Source organism: Branchiostoma floridae, chromosome 16 (genome assembly GCF_000003815.2).
Source record: "Branchiostoma floridae strain S238N-H82 chromosome 16, Bfl_VNyyK, whole genome shotgun sequence".
In the NCBI taxonomy this organism is placed as follows: domain Eukaryota; kingdom Metazoa; phylum Chordata; class Leptocardii; order Amphioxiformes; family Branchiostomatidae; genus Branchiostoma; species Branchiostoma floridae.
The window spans coordinates 5,737,888-5,756,311 of NC_049994.1; the positions used below are offsets into that span (position 1 = coordinate 5,737,888).

At 41.4% G+C, this 18,424-nt stretch overlaps 1 protein-coding gene across 2 annotated transcripts; it reads right to left on the reverse strand.

Annotated features, from left to right (window-relative positions):
* On the reverse strand, nt 1-18,424 carry LOC118403310 (mucin-5AC-like). 2 transcript variants are annotated; one of them, XM_035801993.1, is made up of 12 exons: nt 18,068-18,424; nt 9,264-9,269; nt 5,517-8,525; nt 5,196-5,308; nt 4,872-4,933; nt 4,261-4,415; nt 3,360-3,513; nt 3,079-3,149; nt 2,738-2,864; nt 2,248-2,458; nt 1,708-1,758; nt 1-1,364 (listed from the first exon to the last, which is right to left on the reverse strand). In XM_035801993.1, the coding sequence occupies exons 1-12, from the start codon at nt 18,174-18,176 to the stop codon at nt 1,335-1,337; spliced, it is 4,098 nt and encodes a 1,365-aa protein (XP_035657886.1). In that variant the 5' UTR covers nt 18,177-18,424; the 3' UTR covers nt 1-1,334. The 2 variants fall into 2 exon arrangements, with proteins under 2 accessions (XP_035657886.1, XP_035657887.1); XM_035801994.1 differs by lacking the exon at nt 9,264-9,269.

Below are 18,424 nucleotides of genomic sequence, written 5' to 3' on the forward strand. Positions count from 1 at the left end.
AGCCTATTTATTTAGTATATACATACTCATTGTCTATAACATCTTTGGCACAACTGCACAACTTCTTCAATAGTCTGTATTTCTATCCTTACCACTTAAAACTTTGTTGAGCACATTTTACAGACATTAATGCATGGTATATTTACATACTAATGCTATATTAAACATAAGATAACATTAAGTAAAGCGGAAACTATACGTAACATTTTCATACACAATGAAAAAACCTTGGACCAGCCGAGGACTCAGATACTTCAAGTTAAACTTACATCTCAAAGGATTCAAACATCAGTTTATCAAATTTCAGAGTAGAAAAGTTTAAACAGTTATACATTTAGAATATATATTTTATACACAATGTAGGTCTATCCTTGGTGGTACATCATTCTAAACCTTAAAATACTCTTGTCTACAAATACGGTAGTAAAAAGTTGAGATGCAAAATGCCTGACTACCTCAGTCATATCACAAAATATTTTCAAGATCTTGTCATAATCTTCTGTTATTCTAGGCACATTTCTCATAACATTGTTTAAAAAGTATCTTTCTCTATTGGTCATTTCTAACGTGTTTCATTTTGGCAATGTTATGAATGAGAAACATACATGGTTTAACAAATTACAATGTACAGTAAATATTTCAGGTAAAGTCTGTACTAAAGATTGTGTAAACCGATACAACATACATCTACTTAAACGTTCAATACTATACCAATGTAACTATCAGAACACAAATATTGTACATATAGAGCATCCAAAGATCCCTCTTTCTTCTACAGTATATCTCAAGATAGAAAATCACTCACTCTCACCCATGGCAGGATAGAAAATAAGTTCTATCTCAAGTTGGTGTGAAAGAGTAAAGTTCACTTGTCAGAAGATTAAGTCTCGTTTTAAATAGGGGGTGTCAAAGACTGCAAACAGTTCCTTGATTGATATTATGTCATTTGGAAATATTGTAATTTGTATAACCAACTAAACTGTTGTTGTCATGTTGAAGTTTTGAATATAAATTCTGACACTGGAATGTTAAGTCATTCATTTTCATGTACTTCATTTTGTTCGATATCCATACTTTATACATAAGCTGAGACTCCTGAAAACTCCATTATAAAACAAGAACCTTCAAAGCCATTGTTATTTCATCCATTCATGTCCTTGCTGTATCAATAACTTACAAGAAGAACTCTCCTAATTTCAGACAAATAGTTTTCCAGTGACATGGTAAGTGAGATTTGTAAAGGGTCAGATAATTTTTAGAGCAAGCAGCTGCTGTTTATCAGCACTTAGGTTTGCATAGAGAGTGTCCTATCACCATGTTATGGGGTGGAGCAGCTACAACCTTGTCTCTGGCTCACTGACTTGCTGTTGGGAGAACAATATAGAGAATTCAGTCAGAATGGATGCAAAACACACTGCTCAATATGATAACAGCATTTAATGTAAAAGAGTTCATGCAAGATCTAGTACGAGCTTTATGGACGACAAAAAATTACAGTGACTTTTGTATAGTCTACTACAAACTGCAAAGAAAGGAATTCAGAATAGATCTTAAAATTCTACTGATGAAACAATATAGGATAATGAAATTCTACTGATGAAACAATATAGGACAATGAAATGCTACTGATGAAACAATATAGGATAATGAAATTCTTCTAATTTAAATTAGTAGACATTGACCATGATAACTGAGATGACAACTTACCCTGTAGATACCATAGGGTTGAGGGTCGTATTTTGGCCTCTTGATCTTGAACTAGAGAAAACAAGAAAGGGGAACCGTTAGATTGTGGCAAGGCATGCCTTCAGTAAGAAGTTACATGTATAATGTCTAAACAAATTTGAACGTTTTTGATACTGCTTGTTTTTATAATGGAGCAGTATCAAGTTAGACTATGACACAGCTGTGAAGCTACATCAATGTACCTTGCATTCATTCATTTGATCAGACTCTTGTAGTGCCTAGTGGCACATAGGACCGTAAGTTTCCTTGCTGTTTCAGTAGCAGGGTATGTTTTACAGGGAGGGATTTCTTCCACTTTATTGTGCTCAATGAGGCACCTCCTCAAACATGGTTCCCCTATTTTACGTCGCTTCCAAAACACCAGTGCAGTCCCAACTGAGATGCCCTTCCCAGTACCAACTAACAGGAGCTCAACTGTGAGACTACTACCAGTTGAGCTACAGGGACATCAACATTTATATGATATGCTAAAATGCAATGATATCCTGTAAATGTACTTACTGGGATAGTTGGGTCTATGTTCTGCACAGAGAACTTGCTCGGTGCACGGTTTATGCTTCCCTCGACTTCCCCGCGCAGGTGCGTCTTCCCCTCGTATCCAAAGTTGTCGTACATGTGGACGTGGAGACCATCTTCATCCATGTTTGTCTCTGCCCAACCGGCCTGGGGAACTATGGGCTGGAACAGTCCAGTTTCCTTGTCTGATACATACCTAAAGTTATAGCAGGGCAGCACACAAACAGATGGTAAATTCAACAGTATGAATAGTTTTGATTGGCAAATATTACGATAATGTAGACATGAAACATTTTCAGGTTTATCTTATGGAAGAACTTCAGTTTCCTGGAGAGACTGTTTGATTTTTCCAAGGAGATTAAAACTTGAATGATCAAACCAATAGCCAATTTATTGTTGACATGTAAAATCTGAAAGTCAGTCGCATGTAGATATCTTGCACTTTGTTAACAACATGATAGAGGGCGCTTTTTACCTATTATTGTATCTCCCAGAGCGTTTCTTCTTACAACAGGTGGCCACCGTCAGTAGCAGCACCACTAGGATGAGCACCCCTGCCACTGAGGCTGCGACAATGATGTATGGTAATAACTGGACCACCGCTATATAGAAGACAAAGACATCCATAGTTAGAATGTTGTATTTCTGAAAAAATACATTTGAGACATTGCAAACTTTTCTTATAATGTCTTATAATGTTCTTATGAGTGAAGCTGAAAATAATGTTATTATAGTATTATTCCTGTGGTACATTGCATACTCCCAATGTTCATTTGATAGCATAGGGCCTAGTACTCTGCCTTGAGGAACACTCACCATCTTGTGTAACAGTCTGCTCACATGTTGTGCCTGTGTACTCAACACCTCCAGTTTCAACACTGTCACACCTGCAGAGGATTAGACAAGAGTGTCATAAAATGCAGTTTATGAACCTAACATGTAGCATATTTACTATGGTAAAAAGCCCAGCAAAAATGAGACACTGATAGATTTGTCGGAGACCACTCTGCTAGACAATGCTGAGTCGGTCACCATAAATGTTATCTAACTTAACACCCCATATTGAGAGCATTTGGTATGATCAATGTTACACTAACCTGCATTGGAGACTATCACTGCCATTGCTGGAACAAACTCCGCTGTTCTTGCAGTATCCCTGGTTGAGACTGCAGGTTGCCACACAAGCTGTGCCATACTGGACACACTGCAGACCACCAGGACAGGTGCAGTCTGTGATGTTCGCTGTCTCACCTGTGGCAAAGGAATTAGGACTGTTCTCTTACTTTGTTTAAGGCACACCTTCATGATCAATCCACAATTATTGAATCGCAGGCAGCCATACAGAGCAATATCTAAAAAATCCTGATTAACAGTAAGCATTTCAATGAAGTTTTGACTAACTCTGCACATACATATTTTCTGGAACACACAGTCATGGCCAATCTATATGTGCTGGTGCTGGACAGTTATAACAAAATATTCAATAGCAACAAAGGCCTAGCCAGGTATACATTTGCATTTGCACAGTCCCCAATTGTCGCTTCCCTGCAAGACAATGTAGTAGCTTCTTAATAGCTTTTCTGAATACGTTTTTAAGGGTTCTTCTCAAACTTTTGTAAAGTTGATACTGAAGAGAATGAAAACAGCATACTGAAAGTCACATTTGCAACATATGAAAAAGGCAAGATTGTGTCCTATCAGTGTACGTGATAACATAAAACATATTGATTTTGCTGGTGTGTTCTTTTTCTATCTTCTTCCTGGTAGAAAGGGTTTCCGGAAAAGGCTGGCCTGACTACCTGGACTGGCTATCACATCAAGCCATTCGGATTCCCCCCATTCGTAGCCCCAATTCTTTTTTTCACTCGCATACGCTACTTTGGGGCGAGCCTAATGGTACAGTATTGTATGCCAGTAGCTTGACACAAGGCTAAGGGAAAACATTCTAGATTTTTGCAAAAATGTTGCCGTTCTTTGAGTTTCAAAGCCCCAGCTCACCATTGGACAGCTCGACTTGCACATCCAGAACGGTGAGGTTACCCAGACTGCCGTCCCGAGTAGCCGTGTACACAGCCACCACCTTCTCCTGTTCACCTGCCACATCCAGTACCTCCTGGAAGATCAGCGTCATGTTGGCTACAACACTTCCTGGGCTGTGGGAAGAGGAAAGGTTTATCATATCATATATCATATCATATATCATATCATAGAATATCAGCGTCATGTTGGCTACAACACTTCCCGGGCTGTGAGAAGAGGAAAGGTTTATCATATCATATCATATCATATATCATACCATATCATATATCATATTAGATCAGCGTCATGTTGGCTACAACACTTCCCGGGCTGTGGGAACAGAAAAGGTTTATCATATCATATATCATATCATATCATATCATATCATATCATATCATATCATATCATATCATGTGTGCCAAAAACACACTACAGATTTGGTGCACCAATTAGCCAACATCTGTACATTAACAAGAACCATCATATCATATATATATCATATCATATCATAGTATAAGAGGCAATGGGATCTGCGTCTGAAGCTAGCTTCTGCTATGATTATAGATTCAAATCATATAAATATGACTTACTTGAAATTGTTAACTCGGCATCCAACATATGTAGGGTCAATGCCTAGATACAGCTTATTGGTCTGCAAAGTGAAGTTAAGAAGAACGTTTTTATTCATTTTACATTTATTTATTTCATCAGAATAATACAAGCCCCTTACTTATTTTCAGGCATCCATTCATACATACACTGTTGTATTATAGCGCAAACATTAAAAGATTTATAAACTTTATAGTTAGTTACAGAGGCGATGGAGCTGCATCTTTTAATGAAACTATTCCAGTTAATGTTACATATACACAAATGTAGCTGCAAAACATTCGGGAAAAAAAATCGGTTCTCACCTCATCGATGCAAGTCCTTTCCAGTTGTATGTATTCAGTAGAGTTTTTAATGGTGAGGACTTCTGTGAACACCTGGTCAATTCTGAGCAGTACTTTCACCTCGGATTCAGGAGCTGAGAAACAAAACCAGTGTTAAAACAATTAGCCTCATTTACACAAAAAATTGGTCTTACCCAAATTTTCGACTGAACAGCTCCAGTCTTCGTCCAGGAATGAACAATCAACTACTGCTGGGATGTCACGTTATGCAGATAGGACGAACTCTACCTAAAAGTAGTTGGCAAGCATTTTCTGTCACGAAAACAGATTATATATTTTTACCTGGTGTGGTTGGGGCAGCTGTTGTTCTCGCTGCAGTCGTGGGTGCAGCAGTAGATGCACGGGTGGTTGTGTTGCTGGTGGTTGTACCACTTGACGTTGCCAAAGTCGTTGGCATAGTCGTTGTGCTGTCGGTTGTCTTGGGTGCAGTTGCAGTTGGAGTTGTTTGTTTTTCGGTAGTTTGTAACCGTGTTGTTGTGTCTATAGCTGTTGTTGCCTCTGCAGTTGTGACGACGCTGGTTGCCTCTGGTGTTGTCTGACGTGCAGTTGTGGTTACACTTTCGGTGGTCTGCAACTGTGTTGTAGTAGCTGCTGTTCCTGCTACCGTTGTCTCAACACTTGTAACGATGGTGACTGCTGCGGTTGTTGCATTTTCAGTGGTCTGTAGCGTTGTTGTAACGGCTGTTGTTGCATCCTCTGTTATCTCAGTGCTTGCAGAGGTGGCAGTAGTTGCCTGGGCTATGGTTGTCACATTTTCAGTACTCTGTAATGATGTTGTCAATGCAGTTGTTTCCGCCTCTGTTGTCTCAGCAGTTGTAAGAGCGGTGGTTGTATCAGCCATTGTCTGCGTGACAGTTGCAGCAGGTGAAGTTGGCATTTCAGTGCTCTGTAACGGTGTTGTCTCCTCAGCTGTTGTAACTTCCGTTGCCACAGCAGTTGTTGGAGCTGTTGCTTCTCCCGTTGTCGGTTGTGCTGATGTAGCTGCCTCTTCTGTGGTTTGCAACTGTGTTGTTTCTGCAGTATTTGGAGACTCCGCTGTAGTAATAATGACAGTCGTTCCGTCTGTACCCTGAGTTGTAAAGACCGTGGCTACATCATCAGTAGTGAGTGATGGCATTGTCCCTGGTGCTGCAATCTCTGTTGTAACCTCTGTTGCTTCAGTCGGTGACACGGTTGTAACTTCTTCAGTCATCTCTACGGCGGTGGTTCCCAAAGAGCCAGCTGTTGTTGCTGATATTTCCGTGGTTAGTTGTACTTCTGTGGTTTCCTCAGTCATTGCTGTTGTCTCTAAAACTTCGGTTGTCATCACCGTAATAACGTCCGTTGGTTCCGTGTTGTCTGTTCCAGTGGCGGTTACTGATTCAACTGTTGTAAATTCAGTGGCTGAAGTCACCACTGTTGTGTCAACTTCATCTGTTAACATCTCAGTAAACGTATCCACTGTTGTTAGGCCAGCGGTTTCTGTAGCAATGATGGTGTCTGTAGTTACTGGTAGCTCTGTCGTCATGTCTGTCACACCTGTCACCACCTCTGTCATCTCTGTTACGGTTGCATCAGTCACTGCTACTTCTGTGACTACGTCTGTTGCTGCCATTGCTTCCTGAGTTGCAGTCGGATCCGTTCCGAAAAGTTCTGTGACAATTTCTGTGACTGCTGGTGTGCCGCTCGTCGCTGTCTCTGTGAATTCTGTGACTGAAACTTCGGTGGATTCTGTGACTGACAGTTCTGTAGATTCTGTGACTGAAACCTCGGTGGATTCTGTGACTGAAACCTCGGTGGATTCTGTGACTGAAACGTCGGTGGATTCTGTGACTGAAAGTTCTGTGGATTCTGTGACTGAAACGTCGGTGGATTCTGTGACTGAAACGTCTGTTGATTCTGTTACTGAAATGTCTGTGGATTCTGTGACTGAAACTTCTGTGACTGAAACGTCTGTGGATTCCGTGACTGAAACTTCTGTGACTACGTCTGTTACCTCCGTTGCCTCTTGAGTTGTAGTCGGATCCGTCTCGTAAAGTTCTGTGACCACTTCTGTGACCTCTGGTGTGCCGCTCGTCACCGTCTCTGTGGATTCTGTGACTGAAATTTCTGTGGATTCTGTGACTGAGTCGTCTGTGGATTCTGTGACTGAATCGTCTGTGGATTCTGTGACTGAAACGTCGGTAAATTCTGTGACTGAAACGTCGGTGGATTCTGTGACTGAATCGTCGGTGGATTCTGTGACTGAAACTTCTGTGACCCCGTCTGTTGCCTGAGTTGTAGTCGGATTCGTCTCGTAAAGTTCTGTGACAACTTCTGTGACTGAAACGTCTGTGGATTCTGTGACTGAAACGTCTGTGGATTCTGTGACTGAAACGTCGGTGGATTCTGTGACTGAAACGTCGGTGGATTCTGTGACTGAAGCGTCTGTGGATTCTGTGACTGAAACGTCTGTGGATTCTATGACGTCTGTGGACACGTCTGACGTTGCAGTCACCACTTCTTCAGTAACCCCCTCTTCTGTAGCCGTCTCGTTGGCTGTTACAACCTCTCCGGTGGACATTTCCGTAACGGTTTCTGTCACAGGCTCTTCTGTAGTCTCCACGAACACTTCCGTGATGTACGTAATGGTTTCTGACGAGTTCGTTGTCTCTTCAGTCTCGTCCGTGACAGTGGTGGTATTTGTGACGATGTCTGGTGTCTCGGTAACAGACTCAGTAGATTCTGTAACGGCCTCTGTGATGTATGTGATGGTGTCAGATGAGTTTATAGTGTATTCCGTTCCGTCAGTAACAGTTGCCATCTCAGTGAAAGACTCTGTAGATGTCACTGAGTCTGTCCCCGTGACATCGGTTGAAGCCGTGTTTGCTGCTTGGGTGATTTCTACAGTCATCGTGTCAGTGAAAAGCTCCGTGACATTGGTGCTGGTGGCTGTTGCTTCAGTTTGCATCTCTGTAACGTTTTCGGTGGCTGTCAATTCCGTTGTAAGCTCTGTCGCGTCTGCAGCGTTTTCGGTGGCTGTCATTACCGTTGTAACCTCTGTCGCGTCTGTGGCGTTTTCGGTGGCTGTCATTTCGGTTGTAAGATCAGACGCGTCTGTAGCGTTTTCGGTGGCTGTCATTTCTATTGTAAGATCAGACGCGTCTGTAGCGTTTTCAGTGGCCGTCATTATGGTTGTAACCTCTGTCGCGTCTGTTCCATTCATTGTGTTTTCCATCCCCGTGGTTCCCTCCATCGTTACGGCTGTACTAGATCCCTGTCCATCTGTACCCGCATTTGTGCCAGTTGTGCCCACCGCAGCCGTTGTTGCCACTGGAGACATAGAAAGCAACGGGTTACAAAACTGAATCTACCACGCTGAATCAAAGGTACACTCCACATGTACAGAAGGCGGTGTTATTTCCAAATCATTATGTACCAATGAATACATAATCATTCGACGTTTTGCAGTACTTAACGTAATCATCAGAGATACCAAGCAGAACAATGGTTGAAAAGATATCGAAGAACATATAACGAAACGTTTTCTTACTGTCATCTCTCATGAAATCATTTGGTAAACTGACCTTTGTCATGCACATTGTTTTAGCCAGCCATAGGGAGTCTAGTAGAATACTGAATACATTTTAATGCGACTACCGGTAGATGATACCTCATCCTATAATGTTGTGAGGTAGTAAGAGTTTCTTTTTTGCTTCCTGAAATAATTATCTGTTGTGAATCAACAACCCTCTATACATGAGTGCTAAAAGTGAATCGTAATACTGACTATTCTTGTTTGTACATTGTAAGTATTCCCATATGCATCGCCAGATATAACCTTTTATTATCCATCGAATGTCGTAATTTCAAAGTTTCAAAGTGGTTCCACTTTTGCAGTTGCAATATTAACCTTCATTAAACTCCAAGGTATTGTTTTGGGTGTGTCTGTGTGTGTTTGTGTTTCGGATATTTGTGGTTAGCATAACCTCTGGATGGATTGTAATGGCATTTGGAGTAGGGATAGGGGATGGAGTGACAAAGACCAAGGTCGATTTCGGTTATATGAACCTGTTGCTGCCTGATTCATAGATTAATAATAATAGCTCACACAAGCATGATAACGAAGGACCACTCACAATATGTTAAGTGATGACATAGTGCCTATGTACATGGACATGTCATGTGTACACCAGCAACAAAACACTACCAGCAAATTCCTAGTACCGATCCTAGTCAGTGCATTGACCTGTACAAGAGATATGCTGAACAACACCATTGCCAATGATAAGCCATTTCAAACCCATTGTTCAAACTCCGCACCAGCATTGCCCAGAATCAGAAAGCACTGCTTATTCATATACAAATATACTTAGCAACTGAATAGAGGAGGACAACCAAGTACACTTGTAACTATTTGTAGGACCAATTAAGCGCTGTGACCACCGTAGTTCCGTTATTGACGTAGTCATCTTGGCCCATGTACACCATCTTGGCCCACTTTTTATGAGTGTCCGGAATGCGTAGTGATGTATTGAAGCAATTCTGTATGTGTAGTCCTCGGGAAAATACAATTATAGCTGATGGTACTGCACTTCAAATGGCCATCAGCTTTCCCTCAATGTAATTACTGTTCAAGGTTTTACTGGCCAAGTTGACTGTACATCACTTGGTCACGAGGGATATTAAGTTTGTATACATGTATAGTATTGCAAAAGAATCAGTTTTTTTAGTAAGAATTCAAAAAGTTTTTGTTTTCTTCCATCTTTCAGGGTTTCAACGAGTTGCGGTGTTAATATTTATGTTTGACACGAAAAAAAAAAGAATTGTATTTTCTTTATCGCTACTCTTGCGACCTTGATGGTACATTAGTCTGGGTATCAGGCTTCATTGTATAGCCTATTCATGAGGCTCTCCGCAAGGCTATACATTAGATGCCTGTTGACTAACGACCCGAGCGAAGCCTGAATGTGGGGTTATCAGTATCCTGTTGTTGCTATGATCACTGACACGGCATGCTAGGTGTTATCACAGAAGACAAGCCGACTGTGTCGTCCACAAATATTTGCCGGCCTGACAACTTAAGATACAAAACCCGCAGGATTACATGACTTGCCGGGCCTTGGTACGCCTTAACAGCGTGTCTAAGAATGACATGGTCCGATAACTAGACCGCTGACCACACCCGCTTGAGACCATTGCAAGACGACTGGTTTGAACATACTCAATTGGCATTATGAATTTACGATATTATATTCTTGATTAATAAGAGTGACGTCTTCAGCACAACTTACCACGAATTTTCGCACATATACGAGAAGACGACATATGAAACCTTAAAGTGCCTGGCCTAGAAAATCTTGCCAAGACGTTCTATTTTTAGACTGTTATTTGCTGTGTTACTAGGCGTCTACACCTTAGGACTGTCTTGTGAAATGTCATATGGAATACCAAGTTTTCGTTACAGTACTTCATTCTTAAACACTTTTTTACTGTTTTTGTTTCTGTTCTTGTTCTTGTTTATTTGCAACCTTTGGTAATATAGTTTATTCTTACCCGAGGGCTAATTGCAGTCAACATGAAAATGTACAAACAAACAGTGTAGAACAGTATGGAATATGTTTACTCTAGTCTAAAAGTCTGAGCTGTAACTTGTTGAGTTCGACTTCTTTTCCTAAAATAGTGGAAGGCGAAGGATCCCACCTTTTCTACAACGTGTGGGTTCTGCAAAGTTAGGAGAAAGGTCGTTTTCTTATCGTCTGTAAACATGGGGAAATTTGTGAGGAATTCGGTGGCCTCTTTAAAAAGATCTTTTGATACTCTCAACGAAAATGCTATTTCATGTTTCTGTGCCCCACACTCTCCATTCAAAGTAGATCTAGATACGCCCGAGAGAGATTTTTCTGGTTGATCGCCCCCTGTTCTTTCCACGTGGTTACCTGTTCAGGTCAGCAGCAGACCGTACCGATGGCTTCACCTGGCCACGCCCTGTTGGAAAACACCGGGCGCCAAGCTAAAGGCCGTATCACTGCGGCAATGTTGTACGGTTATTTTCGACGTTTTTTTACAATGTAGATATTGTGTAATACGTATGTGTATTGCTTAATAAGTATTTAAGACAACAAAATACACAAAACGTACGAAAATTTGTTCTTATCTCTGAATTTCTTTGAGTAATCTTTCGAACCCCGCGATGCCGCACCGGTGCCCCAAGTGCAGTGAGATACCACCTTAAACGGCACACTCAGTATGTCAAAACGGTTGGGCGAGCAGGGGTTTTGTCTCCAAGCAGATGAAGAGAGACAAAATCGTTAAAGGGGAAGGGCTAGCAATCCCTCCCTGTAAAAAGCAAGGACACTTGTGCCCTATGTCACAATGTGCCATACAAGTCGAGATTGCCCATAGGGCCTTTGTGTTATAGAACATCTATACGCAATATTCATTTTGGGTACTTTTGTGTCTTGTCTAAACGATTAGACGACGAAGTATACTGTCCTGGTATCCACACTGACTTCTGTATTGTAGATGGTGGGTTTCATGTTGTCAAATATTTGCGGAGGAGATTGAACGGAAAACCCGGTAGGTACATAGGGGGTGAATACCAGGCTAGAAGGTAACGATCGACAACGTTGTGTTCACTAGTAACGGCAACTGCTAACTTCCTCTCGTGTCGTTTTTGTTTTGTTTTATGCATTTCGTAATTAGGAATAATTCTTGCACACATTACTTAAAGATAATGAAGCTTGCACAGAAGCGAAAATCTAATTCTACAGGAACCCATAAGTAGTTGAATGGACCCCGCGGAATGCCAAAATAAACAGGCACTAGAAACAAAGGCCTGACAAGGGCTAAAACGAACAGGTGAACATATATACGGGCTAAAACTGGAGCACTTTCGGCAAGCAGGAAAAACACAAGCGTAAAGGCTTCACATCTCATTACCAACATAGATATCTCAACATCTTTCCACGCCTCGTGGTGATGATTGATTGTACAGAACACAAATATATAATGAGCCCTAAGCCAACAGTCAAACTTGCTTTTCTGCCAATTAAAGCACAGGTTGTATTTACTCAACGTGATACAGAAAACGGGTGTAACAGGACCGAAGGTCCGGCCATTATAAGGCCACACCAAATTTATTTGTTGCTTCTCGTATTTTTTTCTTCAGAAAAACATTGGACTGACATGTCGAAAAGAAAGAAAAAAAATTCAAAAGGTCTGGGGTGAAGATATACGGCTTAAATAACAAAGAAAACAACAGCTGAGGAGTTGCATGGTACGTTGTATACAATGAATCCCTTCCTTTCATTTGTTACTAACGTTCTGAATAAAATGCATTGTTTTTAGACTGAAATTATGTGTATGTGGCTCTAAATGGTAAAATTTACAGGCTTGTGATAGCAAAACCTGTATCGGAACTTTTTTTTGAAAATGAAAAGAAAAAGGGGAGAGGCGAATCCGAGAAGCAACAAATAAAATTGGTGTGGCCTAAGTCAGTGCGTACGCTACCCCTGGTTGGCTGTACCCCCGCTAACTCACAAAGGGGGTGTTGAAACAAGAGTCTAATTTGATTCAGGCTTGTTAGAGTGTTGTGTGTGTTTAAGCGCAGGTAAACAGTGATGAGTGGTGGTGTTTTCCCAGTAGAAGAGATATGTTAAGAGTGCTGATGTTTTCTCAGTAGAAGGGATATGTTAAGAGTGCTGGTGTTTTCCCAGTAGAAGAGATATGTTAAGAGTGCTGATGTTTTCTCAGTAGAAGGGATATGTTAAGAGTGCTGGTGTTTTCTCAGTAGAAGGGATATGTTAAGAGTGCTGGTGTTTTCTCAGTAGAAGGGATATGTTAAGAGTGCTGGTGTTTTCCCAGTAGAAGGGATATGTTAAGAGACGGATGTACGCAGGTATGCCTCACCGTTCCCACGGCGTGATCAGGTGTCTCAGGTGTACATAGTTACATTCTCAACAGATCCTCTTCCTGTGTACTAGTATCACGAATATGCTTATTCAAGACACACAACAATCAACCCCCACCCCCAGAGGTCCAGTGTACTTGAAATATACCTTCGCCCACAAGGTTATGTTTCGATGTCGTTTGTCCTTGTCTCTCTCGCTCTCTTCTCTCTCTCTCTCTCTCTCTCTCTCCCTCTCTCTCTCTCTCTCTCTCTCTCTCTCTCCCTCTCTCTTGTACTTCACTCAGGTTAAAATGAGTACCTACTTTCGGCAAGGGACGTCCCTTGGGTAGGACGTTAAATGGAGGTCCCATGTTAAGGGAGAGCCACACTCCACATACGTTAAAGAACACCTCTCGAAAAAGAGTAGGGGAATACGCCGGTGTGCGATAGTGCAAACCATTCTGTCTGGAGTTGGTGATGCAGCTTGGAGTGCGTTTCGTATGATTCATTCACAAAATATTTCGCGTTTCAAGAACAATGGCGAATCAATATCACGATATAATGTATTGTGACGTCCTACGTACTTATACCCCAATACGCTTAATCACTGAAATCTTCAAATCGTGAAAAAAAAGGAGAAATGGCAGAGTGAATACGTCATTTCCTTCTAGCTTTCAAAACAAGCACCTCTTCAAATTTTTGTCAATGCGTATTTTCAAAGGGGATGAAACATTAGTTCTCATGGGGAGGTCGTCACGTTTTACAGTGAATGACTGAATGGTCTATCGACAACACAGAATTGAAATCATGGTCATTTCCTACTAGCATTGAAAACAAAGACCACTCCAAATTTTTGTGTCAAACCCTCAAAGGGGGTGAAACATAAGTTCTCAAAGAGGGTCAAGTTTTCCCATGAATGACTGAATGGGCTATCGACACTACCGTATGTAACGGTGAACAGTGGGAAAAGGCAGTGGGAGGTATTCAAGGAATGTTAAAAACGTCGTACAATAGTAGGTATGTGAAGGACTTACAATAAAACATACAATAAGGCTTAGAAGACGGTTTGAAAACCAGAGAATTTAAAAAAGACACTGTAAATGCGGGAATTGTAGCGGTGGTTTTATGTGCGCGTTTGACCGCGAACTAAAACCACTGCAAACATTTCTCCCTTTACAGTAAAACCCTTTACGTCAGTTTCAATCGCTAAGGTAAAATTAAACTAAACTCCACCTGCAACTACATTTACGACTGTATTGAAGAAGCGAGAAGAAGTTGAACCTGTACATACTAGTCGGTAGTACTAGTATACTTTAGACTTTGTAGTTCCAGTCATGTATCACAGTTTTCACAGATTGTACTTAGAATCACTAGGAGATGTATCCTATTCACCCTGACCTGTACTTAGCTTGTTAGAAAGCAAAAACGTACAATAAAGGTCTTCATTCAATGAAACCACCTCGAACACTTCATTTTCTCTTTACCGCGAAATTCAATGTCGGTGAATATTTTCCCTTTTGCAGTACGCTCAAGAGCTGCCTCTGCTTTCTTATCGTAAACCTTCTCATCGGCAACGTTGACCCACAATACATTTTTCGTTCTTTATTGTTTGGGTCAAGAATACGGTCATAAAGTAAACGCAAAATGAACGTCAAGCGATTTGCCTTGTTACCTATATATCACGCCCTGTTTCCGATTATTGTCTGCGTCACGTATAATAAATAACTCGTCATGTGTCAAGCATGTAAAGAATTTCATGCAGTATTATTGAATGTTTCATTCCATGATGTTACCGACAATGAGAATGCTTTATACATGTCCGATACCACAACACTGGTGTTATTACCAAAACAAGTGGCCGGACGTGCGCACATGGTAATTCACACAGTCTCATATGATGATCTTGATATTCCATCGTGTGATCCTTAGTAGAAGTGAAATTACGTTTCTCAGAAGTCAAAGACACTTGTTAGAATCGAAGCCTCGAATGACGCGTTTAGTTTCACATAAGTGTTTGCAACTGCGTCAGCGAAACGTAAGCATGTACGGCAGTGTTTGCGTATATAAGGATACAATCCCGTATGTAGTTTTCCTATAGCTGTGAACAAGGACGTTATATTTTTTTAGAAGTTATAAGTGTCTGTAAGTACGTCAGAGAAACGTAAGCACATAAGGCAGTGTTCGAGTATATAAGGATACAATGTCGTATGTAGTTTTCCTATATAGCTGTGAACAAGAACGTTATGAAGAGAGAAATCGTATGCTACCGGGCCGTTAGTTCAATGTTGACCGCTTGAATGTGCCTTACGTTTGGTATACGTGCTTGTGTGATTGTACTTATAAGGCAGTGGTCGCGTATATAAGGATATAATTCCCTATGTAGTTTCCCTATAGCTGTGAAGAGAGAAATCATATGCCGTTATTCTGACGCAATGTTGACTATTTGAATATCCATCTGCCCATACATCCTATACCGTATGTGCATTATGTTTGGTATATACGTGCCTGTGTGATTGTAGCTGTAATCCTGGGAGTACCCGTCCAGTACCCCGTTACAACCTGGTCTAATGATGACGCATTTGCAAAACAGGTGTCACTGTATGTAAGTCACAATGTACGTCTGTGTGGGCCGCAATTTCCTGCTTGTAATTTAGCTACAGTAAAATGAGCGAGAATACATGCAGGGAGTACTATTTGTGTTAGCGTTATTTCTTATATTGAACCAGTTAGGTACGTGATTTATTTCTAAACCATACAAGAACTCGCTTGTTCCAATGTTTCAGAAACAAATCTAAATTGTGGAAGGGATTCTATGGCTCAATATTTGTTGATATACCAGAGGCGCAAAGAGCACGTTTCAAAGTACCTATAAGCTGGTGTATTATACATGGTCACTACGTTATATCCCTCTGATTCCGCGTAATACCAACTTAATGCTTAAAGCTACAGATACCTCACTATATACGCAAGTATGGGTGGGGATTGTATACAAAATATCTTTAGCGGAAACAAAATGGCTTCTTTCAGGGTCGTTTAGAAAATTATAGATATTCAACATGATTAGAGTGTTGATCAATACCACATAACTACAAACTATGCCACTTTTCATCATCAGTGATCTCCGAAAGGTACAAGGATGTCCCTGTAGCTCAATTGGTACAGTTGAACTACTGTGTCCAATTCAGTTGGTAAGGCTTAGGTCACATTTCCAAGCCCGGGGCCCGGTGGGGCCGCTTTCGGGAGCGAAAATAATGACATAAAGACGTTGAAATTCACAAAATGCCCACATAACATTCACGGGCATGATTTGGGTGTATTTCTAAGTAGACATTTCAATTTTTCGTGTCTTGAAGCATCCCGACCGGGCCCCGGTTTTGAAATGTGACCTAAGCTGAACTGGGAGACCCCGGTTTAATCCTGGGTAGGGCATCTCGGTTGGGGCTGCACCTGTTTTTCGGAAGGGACGTAAAATGGGAGTCCCGTGTTCGATGAGGTGTCTAATACAAGTTAAAGGGAAAGGGCTAGCAACCATGATTCCTCAATAGAAATATATCCTGACTGAAATATATCCTGACTGAAATATACCCTTCTACTGAAACAGCAAGGAAACTTGCTACCATATGTCCCACTAGGTACTACAACTTACAAGGGTCTGAAAGAACGAACGAACGATCCCCGAAATGCGCGCATGCATCCACGACTTTACAGTAACAACGTTAACCGACGCGGTGGCCTTTCCGAAAGCTATACGGCTATACAGAGTCTGTGTAGCCTTCAGGTATAGTATTAACGTCAGATTATTACGTTGCCGTTCTTTTTGGTGGCATTTCTAACGGGCTATACGATAATCTACTTTTTACCAACAGAGCGCACATTTTCTATATCCAGTTACACGTGAAAAATGTCAGAAGGCTTCTTATGCTACTTCCACTGTTATGACTGGCAGATCTCCACAAACATGTCATTGGTTGGTATGGATATTTTGAAAACACAGTACCAATACACGATCACGAATAGAACCCGATTCTTGGAAATACAGGAAGCGTTTGACGTGATTTTTTTGACGGGGAGTGAAACACACGAACAAATGACACGATCCTTAACTTAATCTACATCGGCTTTAACTCAATGTATGGCATCGTCTCCAAACCGGACAAGAAACATAAACGAAATTGACTGCCTTTGCACTGTATCCATATTTTATCCACCTACCAAAGATGCAGGGTGAATAGTTCAATCACCAAGACAAATCGGAGTAATTAGAGAGACATATTAATTGATTTTATCGTTGCTTGTTTGCTTGAGTAGATTACAAATGGTAGGTTTTTGTTTGTGAGACACATCCGGTTGTTGTACAGGTGTATTACCTGTGTTAGAAATACCTGCGCCAAGACAGCGGTACACCTGGCGTAACGGTATCAGGTTTCCACTCCCCACCCATCTTGTTACTGCTTAAAACAGATCAAGCCAAGAGGGCGACGCCCTAATGCAGAAAAACGCCGAAAAAATGATGGTGTTGTAGAATTTTTAGGAGGGATTGTTTCTTATTCCTTGCTTGGCCGCCTAGCAACGTCGTACCACACACAGTCAGGCCAGCGGGGCTCTAACGAGTTGGTTTGGGGGGAGGTGGGATACCCGTCCCGAAGACATTTCTTACCTCGCCCCCTCTCCTTATTGTAAACCATTACCGTCAAGCTAACATAACTACAATAGTTTTTATCCAGTCGTTTGCTTAAGTACAAGTGGGAAGAGGTATACATATGGCCGTGGGAATTGAGCACAATGGCGCGAGTGTGCGTATGTAAATCGCAGGCCGATCGAAGTGGCTTTGCTCATTTTCATTCACCCACTATTTTGGCTGGCTTAATATTACTATATTATAACGGTACTACTAGTGTACACCTAACATATTCCTAACTCAAAACTGTATTTATATGGCCGCGAATGTTCTGATAATTTGCCAACAATGAAAATATTTCCTTACCTGTCGTTTGCGTTGTGGAGACACCGACTAGTAGAAGGAATATCGTTAACCGAAGTACAGAAGACATCGTAGTTTTAAAATCCAACAAAGTTCTTTCCCTTCTTCCCATCTTGGTGGTAGTCTCGCTTGTGAGCTGAGTTCCAGACGTACGTGTATAATATATCTGGTAACCCTAACCTCTCCCGCCTCCTCTCGGCGGAGTTGTGACAGGAACTGAGTCACTTGTGATGACTGTGTGCTCTCAGCCGGCCGGCGTTACGCGAGGCCACACTACTGAAGCACCAACCACGCGCTTAGAGCAGAGACAAAGGCGGGGTGACCTGAGTACCCTTAGGGGGCTAACACTGGGTCAGGTTA